Here is a 15,809-nt window from a genome sequence, read left to right as displayed (position 1 = left end):
TAATTAAAAAGAATGAACATTATTATGCCTTTTGAATATGAGGCACTGGGTTATTATAAAAAGAAGAGTTATCCTCACAGAGAGCTGATAGTATAGTTTCTTATTTATTTTGGAATTTCTAAGTCCTGGGATACTACGCAGCACTCAGGTACTCTGTATACTTTCTTTTTGAATGAGTGAATGACCAGCATCGTAAATGCATTGGTTTTAATTTACTTTTTTTCCCTACTTAGTATGCAGTTTAAAAACTTTTAAAAATAAAATTAAAATATAACATTCAGAAGAATATATAAAAAATAAGCTTGTCATAGCTCAATATAAGATCACAGAGTGAACATTAATGTCCTATTATTTTCAAGACTTCCTAATAGAGCTTGTCTTGAAATTTTCATGGGATTAAGATATTATTTTTATTGGAATGATTATGGGCATATAAAATAAAGTTTTAGTAAGTACTCCATACATTGCTAAAATTGAGTGTGCAGCATGTCATCTGGAGAGGCTAGGAGTGGGCCTATCAGAGTTCTGGTCCCCAGTCTACATATAACTTTGCTTCTCTGAGCCTTGATTTCTTTACCTAGAAAATATTTTTGGTTCAGGATAGAATGAGATGACACATTTGAAAAGCACACTGAGTTTTTTTAAGGTAGTTCTAGGTGCTTGCCATTCATTTATCCTTCCATAAATAAACGCATAATTTATTAACTTTCTGATTTTGGAAGAATGGAATCTTTGCTAATTCAGACATCTTATTTATAAAGCCTATAACTACAGAGAAAATTGAACTTTCAATGAGTATTTTAGTAGTTCAGTTAAGGCTTAATGAAATGAAATTCTTTTTGAAGAGTGATCTCAACACACTTTTAAGAATTCTGTAAAACTATAAATCTTTTCAGTTTTTCTTTGCCTAGCATAAAACTCTTTTAAAATCAGTTTTATTAGTTAAGATACTTACACATTTCAGATGTTTTAATAGTGTTAAAACTGTGTTGTCACTATAGTTCCATTTATATGTAAATGCATATATTACTGCTGCTACTATGCGTGGCTACTATTTTATTTGAGTGCTTTCTATCAATGGTTTTTAAACCTTTAATTAAAATAAAATCTTTCCATCCAGGATATAAAAGATGAGATGTTTTGGTTTTAAATTCTCTGGTTTAAGTAGAGGTCTAGGGCTAGTTTCCCTTCTTCTGGTCCTCTCCTACCCTGCTTCAGTGTCTCTTGAGCCATCTCTGAGGTGAAAAGGAAGAAACTGAGGTTTAGAATAAATTAAATGATCAGGGCCACACTGCAGAGCCAGACTTAACCCAAGTGCTATTATATGCTTCCAGTGGCATTGCTGCTGCAGTGCATAGTTGCATGTAATGTGTGTATTTTCATTGTTTATTAAATCTAATAGATTGTTTTCAAGTCTTCTAATACATTTCAAGGTATTTTGTCATCTAACTCTTTCAAATGATATTTGAAATTAACAAAGTAATTTTATGTTTTCTAGACTCACTTCATTAGTGCTGCACTCAAGACTAGTAGTTTTCAGCCTGTTACTGTGCCCCCTTCTAGAGCAGTGGAAAAGTATTCTGTAAAACCAGACCATTTGAATTTTGCTAGCAGTAATCTATCTTCACATAACACCTTTGCTTCCAAACAAGGTAAAAATATGTAGTTTTCTATGAATAAAAAATGCCAGCTATGAATGTTCTTTGCAGTATATAAGCTGAAAACTTACTTACAAGGTTGTGAGAGACTAAGTCTTTGTTTTATAAAATTAGGGTTTTTTTCTTTTTAGGTCACGTAAGTTTTAGATTATTTTGAAACTTGTTCAGTCAAGTTATGGATCATGTTCTACTTAATGGTTTTAATTAATAACTTTCATAAATTGTCAGAAGCACTTCTATATAAATTTAGAAAAATTTTACTTATCTAGCAGCAAAAATGCTTGTCATCAATTCACCAATTTTCTGACAAACTGGATATTTACTGTTTTCTTGATTCTGTCAGGGGAGAAACCATCTGAGTACAATTAGAAACTATTTCTAAATATTTTCAAAGAGTTAGTAATGCAAGTCTATTTTAATGGAATTTAAAAAATCTCTTTATAAAAACAAAGGAATACATAGCTTATTTGTGTTAAACCTTTGGAATTTAAACTATATCAGTAAATGTATCTCCAAATTATTGATATTTGAATAATGAACTAATGAAAATCAAGGGCCTATCCCTTTAATGATATACAGATCCATGTAGTACAATATTCCCGACATTTGATTTGTTAGAACATTGTTGGATTACAGACATGTTAAAGGTTCCTTATACTGGAAAGGTGCTTTACATTTCCCTCAAGTGAGTGGGTCTTACAAAACTTTTGTGAAGTAATGTGAGTCAGTTTTTAAGTTGTAAAGGGGGGAAGATGAAGCCCAGAAAGGTTATGACTGCCTGCTCAAGGTCACCTGGCTTGAGAGTGAAAGTGTCAGAGCTACAGCCAGAACTCAGGTTTCTGCGCTCACAGTTTATAGTTGTCTAATGTATCTTGTACTCACTAAAGTGGGATCTCTCTAGATCAAAGTATATAAAAATTTTAAGACTTGCTATACGTAGCACCAGATGGTCTTACCAGTTTTCATTGCCACGAGCAGTGTCTGGCTATGCCATTTTTCACCACAACTTGAATAGCACTGAATATTGTCATATTTTTTTCTTATTTGTTAGGTATAAATATAAAGTATTTATAGTCTGTATTCTTCTGATTTCTAGTGAGGATGAACTTATTTCTATATATTTGTTAATAATTTGAGTATCCTGTATAATTTTGGTTTTATTTTTAAAATATGGGGAAGAGTAATATTACAATTTAAATGTTTTTTAAAAGTAAGTTAAATTTATTATTTTCTTTATTTTCTATTGAAGCACCTTCAATAGAGGTTGAAGATACCAATTTTGATAAACAGAAATCTCCTTTGGAGACACCAACACCTCGCAGATTTGCTCCTATACCTGTTTCAAAGGATGATAAAATATCAAAGAGGGAAAATCCTACGGATAAAAAAGAAAATATGGAGATGTCATGTCATACAGGTAATAAAGCAATTATAGTTAACACCCACTACTTGTATTAGACCCATCTCAAATTAGGAACAGATTTCCACACTCATGATTTATAATTCTCTAATGTGCCTTGTAGTAACTGAAGTGGGATCTCTATGTTTAATATTTATATTTAAATGATACTTTCTGGGCAAATCAAGCTTCTTTAGATTCTTTGTAGAAGGAGTTGGAGATATACATTTGTAATTATTCTGACTATCTTCAACATGTTATTACTTAAACCTTTAATGAAAAATATGTTATTAATAAATAAAAAATAATGCTTTATAGAAGGTTAGGTTGATTATCATGTTTACTTATATTGTTTTTAAGTGTGAATTTAAATACTAAAACTCAGAGAAATTTAACATTTATTGTGTTCAACTGGAAAAAGTGCTAATAACCTTTATAAGTGACAGGAAATAATAATTTGTTATAGACACTTAAAATATAGCCTTTCTAGTAAAAGTAAGTAAAAATGTTAAATATAAGCTTTCATTTTGGGAGTCATTTAAATGCATTCCAGTCTTGTCTTGGACACATTTCAGGAATCTTAAGGAATTTAAAAGATAATAAAATCTTTAATTAATAAACTAACCTCGCCAAAAAAAAAAATTTTGTTATGTAGTCTCATTAAAGATGAGGCTAAAAGGAAGATTCAACCAATAGTTGTTGTGAAGAAATAGTTAAATCTCCCTTTTACTGTTAACAAAAATAGTTCAGTTTACTGGGCTTTGTGATGATGTTACTTCTCATTCAAATTCTTATTTTCTGTGATGGAAATAAATTCAGGCCTAAAATTTTACCGGTATAGTTTCCTTGAGTTATAAATATTTAGTTTTATTGATGAATGTATATATAGTCTACATTGTAAATTGAGTAGGTCATCACCACATGAAACTAATTTAGTACAAATATATGTGAGATAGTATATAAAAATGAATTAGTACTTGAAAAATGATACTGTATTTCTTCTATTGTAGAAAATGTAGGACTCTTGGAACAAATTTTGAGTAACTATGATTCTTTGACAAGAATAAGTGAATCTTCAGACAAAAACTTACTAACTAGATCAAAAATAGGATGGAATCCTGAGAGGAGAAACAGGTAAAAACAAGAGATTGGAATAAAAACTACATTGAAAGAGCTTTGTTTATATTTTTAAAATTTCTTTAGAAATTTTAGTGAATTTAAAACATTGCTTTTAAAAATTGTCTTAGATTTAGTTACTATTTTCTTCTGCTAATAGATCTTTCCTCTTTTCTACAATATGAATACATCTAATTTTCTCAAAGTGTGGATTATTTACTATTAATTTCTGATGAAATGATATTTGGGATTTGCTTCAATAATAATCCATTGCAGGGGCTTCCCTGGTGGCACAGTGGTTAAGAATCCACCTGCCAACACAGGGGACATGGGTTCGAGCCCTGGTCCAGGAAGGTCCCACATGCTGTGGAGCATCTAAGCCCGTGCACCACAACTACTGAGCTTGCGCTCTAGAACCTGCAAGTCACAACTACTGAAGCCTGTGCGCCTAGAGCCCGTGCTCTGCAACAAGAGAAGCCACCACAATGAGAAGCCGGTGCACCGCAACGAAGAGTAGCCCCTGCTCACCGCAACTAGAGAAAGCCTGCATACAGCAACGAAGACCCAACACAGCCAAAAATAAGAAAATAAAATAAAATTAATTAATTTTTAAAAAATCCATTGCAGGGTGGGGAAAACTGGGTTGGAAGTATAAATGAAATGAGAATAGCCATAAGTTAGTTATTTTTGTAGTTAAATAAAGGTATATAGAGGTCATTATACTATTCTTTCTACTTTTGTGTATGTTTGAAACTTTATAAAGAGTTTTTAAAAAGTCAAGTAAATCTAAGCCACTATAATTTTCTTTGAATGTCATGAAAACTACAATAATAAAAACTAAACGAGTCACATTTTGCGTAATCTCATAAGAAGACATTACAATTTTAGTCCATTACATTTAATGTAATTACTGATAAAGTAAGATTTATGTCTGTCATGTTGTTATATGTTTTTTATATCTTAGGTCTTTTTTTATTCCACTATTCCTCCATAATGTCTTTTTTTTTTATTAAATAGATATATTCTAGTATAAGATTTTATTCCCTTGTTGCTTCTTTTACTATATTTTTTGAGTTATTTTCTCAGTGGTTGCCCTAGGAATTATAGTTAACATCTTAATTTAAAATGATCTAGTTAGGATTAATACCAATTTAATTTCTATAGGATTCAAAAACTTTGCTCTGATGTAGATTGATTCCCTTCCCCTTTCTTTCTGCTGTTATTTTCATACAAATTATGTCTTCTTGCATTATAAGTTTGTCTATACAGCTTGATAATTATTGCTTTATGCAGTTGTCTTTTAAATCCGATAGAAGAAAAGAGTTATAAACAAAAATAATTTAATACTGTCTTTTTATTTACCTATGTAGTTAACTTTTACCAGTACTCTTTGTTTCTTCACATGGATTTGAGTTAGTTTGTAGTGTCCTTATATTTCATTCTGAGGGACTCTTTTTAGTATTTACTGTAGAGTAGGTCTGCTGGTGATGAATTCTCTCAGGTTTGTTTATCTAGGAATGTCTTAATTTCTACCTTTGAAGGGTAGTTTTGCCAGATGTAGAAGTTTTGGTTGACACTCTTTTTCTTTTAGTGCTTTGAATATGTCATCTCACTGCCTTCTAGACCTCATGATTTCTGATGAGAAGTAAGCTGTTAATCTTCCTGAGGAAACTATATAATTAGTTATTTTTCTCTTGCTGCTTTCAGGATTCTCCCTGTGTCTTAGGCTTTTGACAATTTGACTATGATGTAGCTAAATGTGGATCTCTTTGAGTTTATCCTCAGATTTTGTTGATCTTTTTGGATGAGTGGATTAATATTCATTAAATTGGGGAAGTTTTTGGCCATTATTTCTTTACATAGTTAAATAGTGCACATGACCTTTTTTTTCTCTCCTAGGGCTATGTTGTATGTTGGTATGCTTGATGATGTTCCACAGGTCTCTGAGGCTTTTAATTTTTTTTTTTTTTCTGTGCGCGGGCCTCTCACTGTTGTGGCCTCTCCCGTTGCGGAGCACAGGCTCCGGACACACAGGCTCAGCGGCCATGGCTCACCGGCCCAACCGCTCCTTGGCATGTGGGATCTTCCCAGACTGGGGCACGAACCCATATCCCCTGCATCAGCTGGCGGACTGTCAACCACTGCGCCACCAGGGAAGCCCTGAGACTTTTAATTTTTTTCATTCTTTTTTTCTTCTGTTCCTCAAACTGGATAATTTCAATTAATCTATCTTGAAGTTTGCTGATTCTTTCTTTTGCCAATTTGAATGTGCTGTTTAGCCTGTCTAGTGAATTTTACATTTCAGTTATTGTATTTTTCAACTCTCAGAATTTCTATTTTTTTAAAAATAGTTTTTAATCTTTATTGATATTCATTGGTGAGACTTCATTCTTTTTTTTTTAAATAAATTTATTTTCATTTTCTTTATTTTTGGCTGCGTTGGGCCTTCGTTGCTGCATGCGTCTAGTTATGGTGAGTGGGGGCTACTCTTTGTTGTGGTGCGCAGGCTTGTCATTGCGGTGGCTTCTCTTGTTGCGGAACACAGGCTCTAGGTGCACAGGCTTTAGCAGTTGTGGCACGCGGACTCAGTAGTTGTGGCTCACGGGCTCTAGAGTTCAGGCTCAGTAGTTGTGGCTCATGGGCTTAGTTGCTCTGCAGCATGTGGGATCTTACCGGGCCAGGGATCGAACCTGTGTCCCCTGCATTGGCAGGCGGATTCTATTTTTTTTTTTTTTTTTCCGGTATGCGGGCCTCTCACTGTTGTGGCTTCTCCCATTGCGGAGCGCAGGCTCAGTGGCCATGGCTCACGGGCCCAGCTGCTCCACGGCATGTGGGATCTTCCCGGACCAGGGCACAAACCCGTGTCCCCTGCATCGGCAGGCGGACTCTCAACCACTGCACCACCAGGGAAGCCCCGAGACTTCATTCTTTTAGGTTTGTTTTTGGCCGTGTCATGCAGCTTGCAGGATCTTAGTTCCCTGACCAGGGGTTGAACCCAGGCCCTTGGCAGTGAAAGTGCGTAGTCCTAACCAGTGGCCCACCAGGGAGTTCCTGAGACTTCATTCTTATACTTTCCTTTAATTGTAGTAGCTCATTTATGTTCTTTCTCTACTAAGTCCAATATTTGGGGTTCCTCAAGGACAGTTTCTACTGACTATGCTTTTTCCTGTGTCTGAGTTATATTTTCCTGTTTCTTTGTGTCTCACAACATTTTTGTTGAAAATTAGACATTTTAATGTGCCAGTTCTGGAAATCAGATTCTTCCAACAACTGCCACCCCCAACCAGCATTTGTTGGTATTGCTGATTGTTGTTATTGTTCGTGTTGTTGCTGTTTGTTAAGTGATTTTCCTGGACTAATTCTATAATTTTAATTCTTTATCATGTGTAGCAAGTCTCTATTTGGTTAGGTAAGTCTGCTAATGATTGGAAGGATATTTCCTTATCTGCTTTGAATGAATAAGTCTCCATGTCTTTGCAAGGGGCTGTGTGTGTGTGTGTGTGTGTGTGTATGTGTGTGTGTGTACGTACATGTTGGGGCACACCTTCAGTGCTCCAGCAGTTTATAAGTCTGTCTTAACCTTTACTTCCTACTCACACAGAGCCCACGGTCCATCAGATGTGAAAGGTTAGGCCCTTTTCAGGTCATTCTTGTGCATGCACATAGCCCTGTACATGCACATGACCTTCTAGATCCCCAGTAATGTGTTGGAGCTTTTCAGAACTCTACCCTGGACATCTCATTCCCCAAATTTTTGGTTTATTGTTTACCCTCTTGTTTGCCTCAACTGGCATGACCCCCTCAGGCAGCTAAGATGTTGAACAATTGGCACTGTTTTCGAAGAATGACCTGGGGATGGGATTTCTCAGTGAGATAACTCTGAGTCAGGTCTAAGGAGAGACCCTGAGAATGGGACTTTTTGAGGGGCTCCAAACTCGTTCTGACTTTTTAGTGGTTGTGAGGCTGTTGGTTTTCTTTTTTTAAAAAATGTTTTATTTATTTTGGCTGTGCTGGGTCTTAGTTGTGGCATGTGGGATCTTTGTTGCGGCCTTTTTAGTTGCTGTATGCGGGCTTCTTAGTTGCAGCATGCAGACTTCTTATCTGTGGCATGCATGTGGGATTGAACCCGGGCCCCCTGCATTGGGAACACCGAGTCTTACCCACTGGACCACCAGGGAATTCCCGAGTCTGTTGATTTTCAAAGCTACCACAGAGTTGGGGAAAGGGCTCTGGGAATAGGGCAAGTTAAAAATGCCATAGAGCTTGCTGTTCTTGTCAGCCATTTTCTTACTTAAATATTCCTTGGGTTGTTGCAAGCTTTTGTTTAATTTCCAGCATTCTGCAAAAGCTGATTTGACTATTTTTGCTAGTGTTCTCTTTACTATTAACAGGGGTAGATTTTTAGAGATTCTTAGTCCACCATTCCAGAAGTGCTTCAGCACATTAGCTTTTTCAAAGCAAAACTGTTTTCTGCTCTTTTTCTACTATTCCTAAACCAGTCTGGCCAGAGTAATCTTGTTTCTTGTAATTTTTGGTGTTTCATATGTTTAATCACATAACTGATTAATTCTGTTGTACAATTTTAATAAGACTCATTTAGAATTCATATAACTAAGGATGTATCAAAGATTTATATAATCAACGGTTTACTGAATTTATGACAATTTAGAAAACTTTATTTTAAAATCTTTTACAGCATTGACCCTCTATCCACTCAGAAATTTCCTTCCTGTGAAGAACTAGGAAGAGCTAAAGTGACTGTGCAGAAGTCTGATGATATTCTTCATGATCTTGGCCAAAAGAGGAACGCAACAAATGGCATACTCCAGGTAAGGTGGGAACAAGATACTAAAATTAATGATTAGTTAAGGTAAAAATTGTGAAGAAATAAAGTTATCAAGACAGAAAGCAAGAGGAAGGATGAAAACAAAGCATGGAAAGACATGTCAGCCCAGCCTGTTCCCCTTACAAAACTTTTCCAAAAGCCCTCATCAAGTGATTTCTGCTTACTGCTCCTTGACTAAGACTGAGCGATGTGGCAGCTAGTAGCTTTCCAGCTTCTGTTGGAGAAGAAGGAAGGCGGAAGGAGAACTGTGAATGTCCCTCGTTTATCCAGTTCACATTGCTGCTCTGCCTACCTAGAGCCAACTTGCTCTTATTTTGTTTTAGCTTTCTTCACCAGATAGAGCTTTTGTTGGCCACCGAACTGCTGTGGGCTTCCCAGCCCCATTTCACTGAACGTTCACATTAGTGCTTCTAAATGGAAAGAAACTTTAGTTGCCAAGTATTCTTTTTATAGCTCTTCAATTTGACAAATTGATTCCTTAGACTATATTGGCATAGTATATGTCTCAAACTATAGTAATAGCTCTTATTTGGATTAAAATATTACTATGAGTTTTACATATAAACATTCTTGCCTTTTTATCTTTTAAGCCAAAAGAATCTCAGATTGTGTCAGGGGTTGCTGATCTTCCACAGAATTCCAGTAAGCTTCAAATAACCAATACGAGATCCGTATTGAAAGATGCTGAGAAGATTTTGAGAGGAGTACAAAACAATAAAAAAGTACTTGAAGAAAACCTGGAAGCTATTATTCGTGCAAAGGATGGAGCTGCCATGTATTCATTTATCAATGCTCTGTCTACCAACAGGTAGGACAGGATGTTGGCTTCCCAAGGTTTTTTATGAAACTGCCAGTTTACAGGCTCTCATAATTTTTTTTCTAAGTGCTTCATTTTGTTTTAGTGTGTTTTAATGTTTAGAAAATGTTCTTCATTGCCTTTGACATGTGGACTTATTTTAAAGTTGGAATTTGGGTATGTACATGTTGCTATTATTTTTCACAGATGTTAATTTTCCCCGTTTTTTTCTCTCCTTGGTACATTTCTTCTGGGATCTACATGTGCTTTTCAAACATTCGATGAAACTAATAACATTGGTTTTTCATTTTCAGATGAAGGATATTGGGCTACACAATAGATTCAAAACTAGGTAAGAGATCTATTCTTAGGACCTTTAATGTTAATTTAAGAAAATTCTTTTTTCTGTTTTGTAGAGAGATGTCAGAGAAGATTCGGATCAGAAAGGCAGTAGATAACTGGATTAAAACTATTTCTGCAGAAATTCAAGTAGGTATTGGAAAAAAACAGAATTAATTGAATTCTTAGGAGATAACATTTATTACAATTTACAAGTATTATATATATTCTCAAAATATTCCTTTTAAGTCCACTGGTAATTCTTAATTTCACTCTATCACCCTTTATACTTACTTAGTAATAAGTTTCATTTTACTTAACATGTGCTTTGTCTCATAAATTATATTATGGTTGTTAACTGGAAAATTGTGGATAATAACTAAAATATGAGTAATTTGAAAGAAAATTTAGCAAAAGCATTTAGAAAAGAAAGAAGTATACTTACAAAAAAAGGATCGTTTAAAAAAAAGACAGCAGATTTAGAAGCATTGGCTTACCAAAGTAAAAACATCAAAGTTACTTGAAAGGAAAATTACTCCACAAGATTTTTAAGGTTACTACGTTTAGAGAAATCAGTTCCAGCTGGAAAAACTGCCACTTTCTCACCTCCACAAAGCTCATGGTGTATCTTCAGACATTAGCATTGCAAAAATCCGCGACAGTTGTTTTTATCAAGGGGTCAGTAATTTAAAGGAAATTCTTAAAATTTTATGTATTTGAAGAAGCAAAACTAGACAGGGTAACTCATTTTTACCTTGGGATGCAGTGTTTTTTCCTGATTGTAAGATGTGTGTATCTGTGTACTCACAGTGGTAGAAGATGAAGTGTTAGTTTTTTTTGGTTTGGGGGATTTTTTTTTGTTTCTTTCTTGTTTTTTGTTTTTGGGGGGTTTTTTTGACCTCATTGTGTAGCTGTGGGATCGAACCTGGGCCCTCAGCAGTGACAGCACAGAGTCCTAAGCACTGGACCGCCAGGGGATTCCCTAATATACACTTTTAAACACTGTTGTTTTAAGAATGTATATCTCTAATGTGGTTATAAAGAATTTATATTAGCTGCTATGTAATGCGCCAGAAAAAAAGTGAGCAAAGAGTCAGAAGACTTGGAGTTCATATCTGGTTCTGCAGACGACTAGCAATATATGTCACTCTATAACTGTGGATTTCATGCAAAATATGCTTGTTTACAAGTAACTTTAATTTATAAATAAATCTCAGCATTTTATTACAAAATTGTTTACTTTTTGGAAACTTATTTTTTAATTTAATTTTTGGAATAGTTACTATATTCATATGGTTTAAACATCAAGAAGTGTAAAAAGCTTTATAATGAAAAGTTGCCCTCTTATCCCTGAACATCATCTACTATTTCTCATTCCCTCTGCTCCATAAAACACCAGTCTTTTAAATTTTTCATTTATTCTAAAAAGAATTTTTATTCATATGTAAACCAATATCATTTACTTATAAAGCCTTTAAAACTGCGAAATTGTATTTCTATAGCAGCAGAAAATAAATTCTAGTACTTTTGATGTGAAAGCATTACTACTTGGATAGATTTTAAGTAATTTTAATTTTGGTTATGTTAAGGATGAACTGGCAAGAAAAGATTATGAACAAAAGAGATTTGATCAGAAGAACCAAAGGACCAAGAGAGTTCAGAACATGAGTAAAGATATTAAAACCAACACACAAAACAAAACGGTAAACAACTCTGTAATTCCAAGAAAACATTCTCAAAAACAAAAAGAGGAGCAAATTAGAAATCTACCTACAAGGAGCATGCCTGCTTCAAGCTTACAGAAAGAGAGAAAAGAGGTAAGATGTAAAGGTTGCATTATAATTGATCATTTTTTAAAGACATAAATAATGAAATGACTATGAAAATGTTTTAAAAATATGAATGACTATACAAATGTAAACCATCTTTAAGCTATTGATATTTAGAGTTTTGGATATCCATAATGTAGAAATCACTGCACAAAGTACACAGTTCCTTCCTTCTGACATCTCACACTTATAATCACAGAATTTCAGTTACAGCAGGTATATCTAGAGATCATCTAGCCCAAAAATTAGATCCTCTAGTTCATGGTATTCAAAATTGTATTTCATCTTTGTATGTTGTAGTACGTGTGTGTGTATAAATTTTAGTTTGTTTATTTTTCAGTTTAACAAATGTCTGTTTAGTGCCTAGTGATTGGGAGGCATGGTACTAGATGCTAGAGGGAATTTTTTGGCTGTTCTAACTAAGCTGTAACTTTGTGGTTGCCAAACATGGATTGTTGGGCAGATTCATAAAGCATCTGATTAATTCAGCACTTAGTACTTAGTAGATGCTCAATAAATGCTACCTTTCTGTGGCATTTAGATTATGATTGAAGGTGAGATCAGGAACGTAGGAAATTATTTAAAGACTTGGTTTATGTTATTTTACTGTACTTAACAGTTATTACTTTCATATGTAAAATGTGTTTAAACTTTTTGGTGCTGAAAATATGCTTAGTAGTGTAAGAAACTTCATGTTTTTTGGGTGGATGATTTTTGTATTTAATTTTCGTGCTTTGGAAAACTTTACAACTGTAGTTTGAGAACTATCTCTAGAATTTAAGAGCCATTCAACATAGAGGACTTTCCTGACCTGATCATTCTTAATATAGTACTTAAGCTGGCAAAAGGAGGTTTTAGAAAAATGAGATAAGTGTTTGATGACTATTTTGCTGGTGAGTTGAATAACTTTGTATACTTAGGGGTTTTTGAAAGCAACCACAGTGGTACAAGACAAGGATTATATGTTACAAATCTATGGAAAACCAGTTTATCAGGGTCATCGCAGCACTCTTAAAAAAGGACCATATCTCAGATTTAATTCTCCATCTCCTAAGTCCAGACCACAGAGACCAAAAGTAATAGAACGAGTTAAAGGTAAGGAACCTCATTTTTTGGTGTTAAAACTCATTTTTTGTGGTATTGGTTTAATATGTAAAGTTTAATTTTTGCTTTTTATTACTTATAAATACTGTTCAAACTAGGTAATGCTTAGGGATGGAAACATTTCCTTTTAGGAAAGTAGGGAAAAATGACCAGATTCAAGATAGGATCAGTGGGGAAAAAATAGGATTAGATGGTATCTTCAGATAAAGCATGATAAAATTTATGAAATGATGACTTTTAAGCAATTTAAATTATAACCTAGGGAACGTAGACATTACCTTGCAAAGCTTACTCCATCACATTCTTTTTTTTTTTTTTTTTTTTTTTTTTGCGGTACGCGGGCCTCTCACTGTTGTCGTCTCTCCCGTTGTGGAGCACAGGCTCGGACGCACAGGCCCAGAGGCCGTGGCTCACGGGCCCAGCCGCTCCGCAGCATGTGGGATCCTCCCGGACCAGGGCACAAACCCGTGTCCCCTGCATCGGCAGGCGGACTCTCAACCACTGCGCCACCAGGGAAGCCCCATCACATTCTTTATGAACAGAAAGATAAGCCATATGCTGTACATTATCATAAAAGTGCTTATGGGCACTTTTGCAGTTTGGTTTGTCTTCAAAGAGCCTTAGTTAGCAAAGGGGAAAAATTTTTTTGTTACTTTTGTACACAACTAAAAATATCTTTATTTATCACTATATGTTTTGACTCACACCTACCATTTCACTAGTATATTTAAATATAACTCTTAGTTAAATATTGAGTCTGTTGACTTTGGTTACATTTTGAAGTTTCTCAACTTGTGCTTTAGCGGTCTGTAAGGCACTTTGACAACATGCCGTCACTCATGGATCCCAACTCATTTTCCTTTCTGATCCTTTCTGGAAGTTGGAGCTGTGGCACTTGCTTTAGTTTTCCTTCCTTTCCTTTCCAAAAGTTAGCTGATCATATAGGGTGTCAGTTTATCTAAAAGTCCTATAGGTTTTATTTTACTAGGCTTGTGGATGATATTTACCCTAATGTTTCCTTGTTTCTTAGAGCTTGCTATTAACTTATATTTGGGGTTTGGAAAGCCTTTGCAAAAAATAAGTAAAGGTTTTAAAATACATTTAAATCCAAAAATCACTGTATGAAGTAACCCTTTTAATGGTAGAAGTGATTGAGAACCTATGGACCCAGGCTCCTCCTTGGGCCTTGGTGCCTGTTACTCCCTCTGCCTGGAGGGCTTTTCCCTCAGACCCTTGCATGGCTCACTCAGTTCTTTCAGTCTCTGCTCTTAGCTGTTAGCTCCTCAGAGAGGTCTATGTTGACCATCCCATCCAAAATATTATCACCTAACCCTCTCTATTCCCTTGCTCTGCCTGTTGTTCCTCATAGCACTTTTCACCATCTGACATTATACTTTTATTAGTTTATCAAGTTTTTCCTTACTTAGAGTGTAAGCTACATGAATACAGTTGGTTTATTCAGTACTTGTCGTCTCTGTGTCTGGAATGATGCCAAACACATTTTAAATGCTGAAAAAATATATTTTAAATAAACATTCAAGGGGCTTCCCTGGTGGTGCAGTGGTTAAGAATCCACCTGCCAGTGCAGGGGACATGGGTTCAAACCCTGGTCCAGGAAGATCCCACATGCCATGGAGCAACTAAGCAACTAAGCCCGGGTACATCTGACCTTCATATTGTTTCTAAAAAATCTTTAAATACATTTTTAAAATCTTTAAAAGCATTAAAAGTGCTTACTATGATGTTACTATTAGACACTATCTACATTCACTTCCCCCTCTGCCTTTAAGTTTCTGAGCGTTAGCAGTGAGAGAAGTTACTGCTAGGCACCTTTCAGATTCTATATAGCACCTACAGTACAAACATGGAAGCAGAGGTATCAGTACCACCGCAGAGGCCCCCTCCACTGAAGAACCATTTGTTTGTAGCAAGTAAATTAAACAGCAGTCTTCTCTGAGGTGGTTGCCTGGAAGCCCAGAATTCAAACTAATCTATTGTATTATAGTAAGATATAAGCAACAGCATCCCTTTCAGACTAAACAAAACTGGGTAGAAACTAAGACAAAGAAAAAGAAAACCTACCTTAGGTCTAGCTGGGGTTCAATTACAGTTTTTTTTAAATACCTTTTATGTGTCCATCATTATACTAGGTATTGTGAAGGCCACAAAGAGTAAGACATTGTCTCAATCCTCTTAAACTGGAGGACTTCCCTGGTGGCACAGTGGTTAAGAATCCACCTGCCAATGCAGGGGGACATGAGTTCGATCCCTTGTCTCGGAAGATCCCACATGCCATGGAGCAACTAAGCCCATGCACCACAACTACTGAGCCATGTGCTGCAACTACTGAAGCCCGTGCACCTAGAGCCCATGCTCTGCAACAAGAGAAGCCACTGCAATGAGAAGCCCACGCACCATGACGAAGAGTAACCCCTGCTCGCCACAACTAGAGAAAGCCCACACGCAGCAACAAAGACCCAACACAGCCAAAAATAAATTTATCAAAAATAAATAAATAAACATTCGAGAAAAATATTCCTTCAATTGAATGAATGAATACTTGAGAACATGATGAAAAAAAAATAGATGTAGTACTAAAATTTTTCTTCCACGGATCATAAACCTATTTTTAAAAGTCTAGATTTATAAAGCTACTCTTATATTAAAAGTAAAAATGTAGAAATGTCAGGTATTTATCAATAGAAAAGATTTTAGTTTCTTT

The 15,809-nt window shown here is 35.2% G+C and overlaps 1 protein-coding gene across 8 annotated transcripts in view; it reads left to right on the top strand.

Annotated features, from left to right (window-relative positions):
- Positions 1 to 15,809, top strand: part of KIAA0586 (KIAA0586 ortholog) — a 105,840-nt gene that overhangs the window by 12,341 nt on the left and 77,690 nt on the right. For all 8 annotated transcript variants that reach the window (XM_067028411.1, XM_067028414.1, XM_067028410.1 and 5 more), the window contains exons 8-15: positions 1,499 to 1,652; positions 2,908 to 3,075; positions 4,068 to 4,191; positions 8,870 to 9,002; positions 9,610 to 9,827; positions 10,232 to 10,304; positions 11,744 to 11,971; positions 12,904 to 13,078. In XM_067028411.1, coding sequence (XP_066884512.1) covers positions 1,499 to 1,652; positions 2,908 to 3,075; positions 4,068 to 4,191; positions 8,870 to 9,002; positions 9,610 to 9,827; positions 10,232 to 10,304; positions 11,744 to 11,971; positions 12,904 to 13,078 — 1,273 coding nt within the window. The remainder of the gene's footprint in view (positions 1 to 1,498; positions 1,653 to 2,907; positions 3,076 to 4,067; positions 4,192 to 8,869; positions 9,003 to 9,609; positions 9,828 to 10,231; positions 10,305 to 11,743; positions 11,972 to 12,903; positions 13,079 to 15,809) is intronic.

This window comes from Kogia breviceps, chromosome 3, assembly GCF_026419965.1.
Source record: "Kogia breviceps isolate mKogBre1 chromosome 3, mKogBre1 haplotype 1, whole genome shotgun sequence".
NCBI lineage: Eukaryota > Metazoa > Chordata > Mammalia > Artiodactyla > Physeteridae > Kogia > Kogia breviceps.
This window is presented reverse-complemented; position numbering and strand designations above follow the sequence as displayed.